A 9001-nucleotide genomic window follows, 5' to 3' on the forward strand; every position below is an offset into this window, starting at 1 on the left:
AGAAAAAAAGTACATCAACATCTGTAGGTAGCAATTTTCTCAGAGTTTTGTATCACCTAGATATGAGACAGCAATTTATAATGCCATAGATCCCTTTCTTAAATGGTGAAATAGATTTGCCACTTATTTGTAAATCGGAAATCCCAATACACTAATCACGCAGAGAATCTCCTTTCTTCATTACATTTTCCTGAGAGTAAAGCAGTTAAAATAAACCTTAATCCTAGGAACAAAGTTTTTTTATTTTTTGTTTTTGCATTTTCAACTTTTGGGCTATTCCCTGACAATCTAAATATGTAAGTTTGATTGCTAAACACTGTCACATGAACACAAAAAATGCAAACTAAAGTCTATTGATCTGATTAAAAACCATAATATAAACTGATCTAAAATTACATTAACACCAACCAAATTTGAAAAGTTGCATTGAAAGGGCGTGTTACATTATTTTGTTATTAGGACCACATAGAAACATTCCAATGGCAGTGTTATCAAAATAAAAGAAATACATTAAGACTACCCCAAAGCCTAGTCACCCATGGAACCTTACCGATAACTTTGGCTAGTTGGGGTTTTTACTCTTGTACTACATGGCTCACTTACATCAGACATTATATTTGTATACCCTGAGAAATCTGATACTGAAGTCCTTACTCTATGGTCCACTTCCCCATTAGAGTTTGCAATAAAAGTCATTGGCACCCTGCTGCCCGTCTTAAACTGAGAACCAAATGCTTGTGCAAAGGTCTCTATCTGGTATGTTGCTCTATGCTCTAGGTCCTTCTGAGGATCTATCTGGTTAGCTAGCTCCTGAGATGGTATTGGAAAGCTTGTTGAAGATTCCAAGTTTTTTTGTTCCTTCTGGCTATTCAACTTTTGAGGTGCAGACTGATAGCCTGATGAAGCATCTATGTTTTTCTGAGAGTCTATCAGATCATCTAGTTCTTGCGAAGGAGTCAACTGTTGATGGGTTGCCTCCAAAGCAGATAAATAAAAACCAGGCTGAGAGCCAAGCAACATCCCAAAAGGAGGCTTTGGCAATGCTGATGGCAACACTGAGGTAACAGATTGGCTGAAACCACACTCAAGTGGAGATGTAGTGTACATTTGTTTGTCTTGAAACAAAGTATGGTTATGAAGGCTTGAAGACAAACTTACAAACTGGAAGCTGGGTCCAAAAGCAAAACCAGTGCTATTGGTTGTTCTTTCAAAAGCCTGTTGGAGGTATTTTGAGTATTCTTGCAACATGCTTGCTTTGTCACTTGAAGTCTGAGAGCCAGGGCTCAGATTCTCTTCTTGAACCATCTCTGTATGTTCTCCAGAGGCATGCAAGTCCACTCGCTGTTCAGTAATGCTGAAGGGATCTTCCTTCTGGCCTTCTGACTTGTGAGCATACTGCTCTAGAAGACTTTGCAAGACTTCATCAGGAATACCAGATTTGTCATGACAAGATTTGATGTCAGCATTTAGAGATGATGAGTCAATAAGAGATAACGGGGTTTCACCGTCCATAACACTGACACCTGCAGACTGAATAACAGACGGTTGGGAGGCCATATGCCCAACATTTATAGAAAAGGCACTGTTACTGCTGGCAGTTTGCAAATATCTTCTTTTCTTTGAAAATTGCATGGCATCATCATAATTGCTACTTATTTGACCTGGTTTACCACCTGCAGCTTGGAGAAGACCAATAGCATCTATACTGGTATTTGCAACTAGGCCAAGAGAGCCACCTGGTTTTCCAGACAATTGTTTTTGACCAAGAAGGTCTGGTAAAGGTGACACAAAATTAAGATAACTCTTGTCTGTACCTTTCCTGTTTCCTTTTTTAAACACTAATTTTGGCACCTTTTTCTGCAGCTCTTCTATCCCAGTGCCAATTAAACCACTACTGGAAGACACTATAGGAATCTCCACTGCATAATTCTGCAAGGTCATATTAGATGCAATCTGAGACTCAGATATTTTATGACACGGTTTGTGTTCTTTGTTTTCTGTAGATATACTTTTTGCTTTGCTTTTTCTCCTCGATGAACCTGTATTTCCCTGAGACAGCACAGACAAGTTGCCCATGCTATGGTTTGATGGCCCAGGATCCAATCCAGCACCTGCTTTCCCTATGGCTTCTCCACACGTACGTCTGTGCTTCAACAGTCTATCAGTCCTTGAAAAATACTGCTGACAGGTTTCACATTTGTATGGCTTTTCTCCGCTGTGCGTCCTCTTGTGTCTCTCCATGTGATACTTCTGGATAAACTTCATACTGCACTGGTCGCACCCAAACGGCTTCTCCCTGCTGTGGATCTTTTCGTGTCTCTGTAGCAAATACTTCTGAATGAAACCCATGCTGCACTGGCTACACTGGAAAGGCCTCTCACCGGTATGGATGAGCACATGCCTGCGCAGATGATAAGAGCTCCTAAAAGCAGCATTGCAGTGTTCACAGACATGTGGTTTCTGGCTAGGGGACAGCATGGCAACTTCTCCATCTCCTGCCACAAGGGGTTTGGACGAAGCGCTCGGCTTCCGCTTGGCTTTGATTCCCTGAGATTCCGACTTTGGCCTCTTCATCTTTCTGGCCTGGGCATCATGCTTGTGTTCGTCCAAACCAGCAGGCCCCACCTCACCACCGGTCCTGATGCCCAGCAGCAAATCTCCTCTGTGGGGATGGTGGTGCAAGTGGTGGAAAAGGCTGAGGTCCTGGATGACACTCTGGTTGGCCCCTTCCGCTCCTCCGCTGACAGCAGTGCCGCCAAGAGTTGGGTGCCGCTCCTCACCGGCTATTCCAAACAGGCCCCCGTAGTGGTGGTGGTGGTGATGATGGTGGTGGTGGTCCTCTTCTTCCTGGTCGCTGGGCTTCTCTTGCTTGATGTTCACCAGGGACTGGAAAAAGCCCCAAGGGCTCCTCTGCGAGGAAGAGGCCGAGGAGGGGGCGCTGAGAGGGAAGCCCCCCGCCGCAGGCTCTTTCTTGAAAGTCATGCCCTGAGGGTGGGGAGGCGGGGCGGGGGGGTCGGCGGCCGTTGCAGTCGTCACGGTAGAGGAGGAGGAGGAAGAAGAGGAGGAGGAGGAGGAGGAGGCGGCGGTGGAAGATGAGGAGGAAGACGAGGAGGAAGACGAGGAGGAAGACGAGGCGGCCGAGGCAGGCGTCAGCCCACAGTGCTGGGGGGGCGCGGCCGGGCGGGTGAAGCTGGTGACGGGCGGCAGGCGGTGGTTGAACATGACCATGCTGGGGGGGAAGGTGGGCTCCATGGCCGCCCTCTTGGAGGAGCCGCCGCCGCCGCCGCCGCCGCCCAGGAAGCCGCTGCCCAGTTTCATACTCTTCCCTCGGGGGATGGGGAAAGCAGCGCAGCCGGGAAGGGCGAGACTGAGGAGGCGCGGCCCTCCTCCGCGGTGGCTGCTCTGGCTGCCGGACACCGCAGCCGCTCGCTGTACACACTCACCCGCCCGCCGGCTGCTTGTCTGGCTGGCCGGCCGGCCCGCTCGCCTCTCTTTCTCTCGCTCGCTCTCTGCCGCCCTTCTTCAGCGCCCGCTCGCCCGGCAGCCGCCAGCCGGGCGCATCCTTCGTCGTCGCTCGGCCCCACCCGGCCCAACCTTCGCCTCCGCCGCTGCTCTCTTTTACGGCCGCCTCCGGTTAAAAATATCGCCGACTCCGCTCCACAATGGAATTAGCAGGGTCGGGGCCCCCCCGCGCCGCCGCCGCCGCCGCTGCTGCTGCTCTACTGAGGCCCACACTGCACATGCGCCACCGCACGGCATGCTGGGGAGGATTGCCCAGGCAGGAGGGCAACAGCATGGGGGGGTTAAGTGAAAGAGCGCAGGCGCGGATGGACCCCCTTTTCAGGTTTTTTGTTTTTTTTGCCCGCCCCCTTGTCTCTGTATTTTGGCTTCTGTCTCGCTGGTTATCTCAACAGTCTGGTCAGTTTCTCTCCGGGCGGGCGGTCGCCCTGAACGGTGCACGAGAATAAATACAGTTATCCCCCGCCTCCGCCCGCGGGTGCAAAAGGGCACAGGCTCACACATCGTTAACATGTATTTGCGTTTTCGGGAGGGGGGGAATAAGAGGGATCACACTAGATGCACAGTTTTCCAGTCACACACACAAAAAAAATCGTTCCCCTCCTGCTCCTAAACGCGTGAACTTTTAAGTCCTATTTATTTCAGGGGGGATCGCTCCCAAGTAAAGATGATTACAACCTTAAGATCCCTATTAATGTAGGCATACTGAGGAGAGCCACAAGCTTCGGAGAAGGAACTGGGCTTTGGGTTAAAGAATGCCACTGGGAGAAGCGACAGACGTCTTCTGGCACTTTCAAGACTTAACAAGTTTTCTCTTTCAGAGATGTTTAGCTTTCTTTTCCGTCAAGGGCTCAGAGCAAGCTGTCATGGTGCATCCTTGTCTCCCAGCATTACTTTGGAGTGGTTGAGAGAAGAAGAATACAAGAACTTGTCAGTCTTCACGATGCAGCAAGACTCTTTATTTTTGCTGCAAATACGCTCAAACCGCTACCTCTCTGGAGTTGTAGCCAACCCTTGAGGTACATGACTGAGCAAGCATTTATATGGCGAAACAGTGATTTAAATATCTAAACTGCTGCCACAGACAGATTAAAGCAGCTGGAGGCCAGGAAATACTTCCTGACTGAAAGGCCGGTATTGAGTAATACAACAAATTACTGTGAAAGTTGCACAATCTCTTCCCAAACAGTTCTTCAGAGGAGACTGGATAAGCATCTATCAAGGATCGTTGGTTGGACTAAGCAACTTTTTTCATTGTTATGCTGTTATTTGGGGGGGGGGGGTTACTTTTTGTAACCCACCTTGAGGGTCCATTTTTTGGGTGGGTGAGATACAAACATTTTTAATAAATAAACAATCCATCCTTCCACATAATTCATCTGTGTTTTCTTCTCCATCTCATTAATACTGGGGCATATATGCACATTACATAAAAAGTGGTCACTCAAAGCTCTCCATTTATTAAGCTTCGAAAATATTTTTAATATTTGTTTAAATGAGTCTAACAGTGCCATAGCCACAGGGGAAGTGTAGGGGACAGGTTCTGAAAAGTACTACGAGACTATCTTAATACATAACAGGTTCCCTTAGATTCTAGAAAATGCTTCTTACTCTTCAAATTATGAAGATGTATTTTAAACAACATTTATTTAAACTTCCCAGTTGCTCACTAAGAAATCCGCCTTTTCTTCTAATGTTCTGGGCAATGAATGTTAAGTCACTGGCGCTAGGAATTCTTTTTTAAGTATAAAATTCAATTTAATTTTACGAATATTGAATGTATTATATTAGGCTATCTGTATTTGGTCCTTACTGTTCTGCACTGGTTCACAGACACACCCACCAACTCTGTGTAACTGTAGTTGCTTTCACCATATTTCCTCCTATGAGTCTGGAATCTATATTTAATGCCTTACATAGAAGTTCTCTATACCAACTACAGTAATTTAATCTGAAATCAAAACCTAGTACATTTGTATCCAGCCCTTCCTTTAAGGAACTCATGGCAACATACAGTGTTCTCCCCCATTTTATCCTCACAACAACCCTGTGAGGTAGGATAAGCCAAGAGAGTACGCATGGACCAAGATTATCAAGACAGCTTCACAGCGGAGTTGGTATTTGTTCCTTGGTCTCTCAGATCTTACTCTGATACTCACTCACACTGGCTCTGAGACATGCCATTTTCATGTCATTTTCAGTAAATAAACTCCTAATAACCATTGAGGAAGCAATTTAGTTAAACTGGCAGTTGTACATAAATAAAGTAAATTTAATATTTCTGTCTGATGCTCAAAAATCTTCCTTCATCGGATTTGGATAACAAAAATGACTAAATTAGGTGGCAACACTATATCTATTTAGAAGTAATCCACACAGAATTTAGTAGGACTTCCATTCTGAATAAATATTCATAAAACAGGACTGCAAAAGAGGGATTTCCCTCTGTTCTGCTTAGTAGTAGTTGCTGAACAAGCTATCAGGTTTATTTTAATAAAAGTAGGGCTAGTTCTGACTTCAGAAGGCACCTAGAAGCCTAGATAAAGTAGCATCTTGAATCATGCAAGTCTGATAGGCATCTCTTACGCATGCAAAAAGTAAATTCTTCAGGTAATTAGCAAGGAAAGGTTTAACGTCCTATCTATTACGATCTCACAGGCAAACAGAGATGACTAAATTAACTTGTGCCAGCTGTATGATAACACTCAGAATGCACTGAATGGTTTTTTAAAAAAATTCAAAGTCTCTAGCATATGTCACAGGAGTATAACTGGAAGGTAATGCATTCTGCAGACTCTGCATGCAGATCAAATGGTTACTTTTCAGCAGCCATGAAATATAAACGCAACCTCACTCCTTTTAAACAGTGTGAGAAAGTTCATCTTCTCCTAAGTATAAACTGTAGCCTGATTTGGAGAAGTTTTCCGTCTGTCAAGTGTAGCCAAGTGTTAAAAAGAAAGGAATTCAAAAACTTAAAGCAGCAGTAAAATATTAGTCAATGTCTGTGAGAAATGAGTCTGTCCCTTTATTCAGGGTGTATGTGTTTAATGGTAAGCTGGGATGCATATAAGCTAGTCCAAGCATGAAGGGCAGTAGGACACTCATATGGAAAGCCAACTTTGTCCCTCAGTTATCAAGATAAGAAACCTGTCATTTCTCTCATTCAGTCTGTCAGCCTTGAGATACTCTAAGCAGACTTACCTCTGTGTTGTACACCCCATATATCAGGAAGATGAAGAGACCCTGTAAAATAAAATGGAGGGAAAAAGCTGTTAACTCTAATCATTTCAGCAGTAGAAATACCTGAAATAAACTTTCCTGGGAACAGACAAAAGAAGACACACTTCATCAAGGTCAATTTATTTTTCTATTTTTCAACATTATAAGCTGTACCTTGAGCATTTATTTGATAACGTGGGAGTGCATTGCCTACCATATTTGTGCAGTGGAACAATTTGGCATGAAGACTTCCAAGACCAGAACCTTAATTAGAAAAATACATGTCAATTCTGAATAATCGTTACTGCATATATTATAAATGTATAAGTAATGTTTTGACATGGGGAAAAAACACATATTTTGACTTTTTAAATAATTAGTGAAGGGTTGATTCTTAAGTCATATTGATGTGTTCCAAGGTAAGATACATGACCCCATACTACATAAACACATACATTAAAGGGTGCATGAAAAACATGTGCTGTTTTATAATACACAGAAAGTATTTCAGAGACTCAAATGCTATAAGTAGTGAACAATTCAGTTTTTCATGACGCAGGTCTCACTGATTAGAAATCAGTGGTGATAGATTTTGTGGCTATACATAATAAATGTAAAATGTTACATTATGGTATACTAACAACCTTGTTACAAAATGGGTGACTCTCTTCCATTATACAAGCTTTTTATTTTTGGAGGAATAGCTATACCACAGTGCAAGAAACAGCCAAGAAAATGTATTTAAAAATCTGCATACCTTTTCAAAATTCTTTTTGCAGTTGTCAGAATTTTACTATCACTTAACAATCAAAAGGTAGCAACATGAAGAAGATTCTAAAAAACTGCAAACTTTACATGTATGTGTACATTATACAAAGTTATAAATGATGTCCTGTGCATAAGTATTTAAAAACTATGGCCACACATAGACACAGAGTACAAAAGTATAATCTCAATGGGTAAATGTTGGTTAAAGCTGCTGCCAGATGTTCCACAAACATACTGGAGAATCCTTGTTAACTGAATTTCAAACTGTCACCCATTATGAGTCAGACTTATGTGAAAAATATTTTCTATCACTTTCATTAAGACTTAGTATGTCTCAGTACTGTGTTTGGTGTAAAGGTGAGAGATTTCACTGATAGACCACACTATTAAACAGTACCCATTCATTTCAATGAGGATTACACAGATGAAATTCCCAGTGAATCGTGCCTATTGTCAGTATTTTGGTGACAAAATTACAATTGCTTTGCAATACTTAAGCAATGATGTCAGACTTCAAAGCTAAATTCTTTAGCATTTTAAAACTCAATCAGCATCTCAAACAGCTATTGCTGCTTTGAACTTTTGAGAGGATACCTTATACTACACACTAAAATTTTATACCCAGGTTTTGCTTTGCACAGAGTTTACAGCTTCTCTAGTTAAGCAGTAAGGCAATCAGTATTTTAGACTCTGAAAAAACAAGTTGCTACAGCTAAATAACAATGCAGACCTAATTCTGTTGCAATCAATGAGAGTTTCCAGTGAAGTCAGGCTGCAATCACAGAATGGCTTTATTTGGTGAATCAGTAAGCCTGGCTATATTGTTTAGGCTGCTTGGTTACTTGATATTATATCTGGTAGAATTCAGAGGGACGGACTTCCAAGTATGCATGCATAGGATCAGGCCATCCATTTTCTAAAATTAAATCAACGGCATAAGACCAGACCTATGGATTAATGGAATAATACTAAATGAATGGAATGAGACCTATATGGATTAATGGAATAATACTAAATGAATGGAATAAGGCCTATATGTACTTATTAAGGGGGGGAAATCACTATTACACCTGGAGCTAGTAGAAAAGAGCAAGAGTCCAGTAGCACCACAAATTGTGACAGTACATGTGGAGTATGAGCTTTTGTGAGTCACAGCTCTTCACTGAAGAAGTGAGCTGTGACTCATGAAAGCTCATATCCTGCCACAAATTTTGTTAGTCTTTAAGGTGATCCTGGACTCTTGCTCTTTTCTACTGCTGCAGACAGACTAACACCACTACCCATCTTGATCTATCTCCATGGGGGAAAACAGATGTACTTACTTCTAAACAAACATTCATAGGATCTAGGATTGCCAACTTCACGAGAAATTCCTGGAGTTTTGGGGTGGTGTTTGGTAGAGTTTGGGGAGAGGAAGCTATAGACTCTGCCCTATGACCTGGAGATCAGCTGTAATTCTGTGAGATCTCCAGTCCCCACCTGGCAGTTGGTAACT

At 43.0% G+C, this 9001-nt stretch overlaps 1 protein-coding gene across 2 annotated transcripts; it reads right to left on the reverse strand.

Annotated features, from left to right (window-relative positions):
* Positions 1-438: 438 nt before the first annotated feature.
* ZNF281 (zinc finger protein 281) lies at positions 439-3445 on the reverse strand. 2 transcript variants are annotated; one of them, XM_015417032.1, is made up of 2 exons: positions 3237-3445; positions 439-3032 (listed from the first exon to the last, which is right to left on the reverse strand). In XM_015417032.1, exons 1-2 carry the CDS (start codon positions 3316-3318, stop codon positions 547-549), a joined length of 2568 nt encoding a protein of 855 aa, XP_015272518.1. In that variant the 5' UTR covers positions 3319-3445; the 3' UTR covers positions 439-546. The 2 variants fall into 2 exon arrangements, with proteins under 2 accessions (XP_015272518.1, XP_015272517.1); XM_015417031.1 differs by having other exon boundaries at positions 439-3046; positions 3152-3445.
* Positions 3446-9001: the final 5556 nt, after the last annotated feature.

The sequence above is a fragment of the Gekko japonicus genome, unplaced genomic scaffold (genome assembly GCF_001447785.1).
Source record: "Gekko japonicus isolate JY-2015 unplaced genomic scaffold, Gekko_japonicus_V1.1 scaffold564, whole genome shotgun sequence".
Taxonomy (NCBI): domain Eukaryota; kingdom Metazoa; phylum Chordata; class Lepidosauria; order Squamata; family Gekkonidae; genus Gekko; species Gekko japonicus.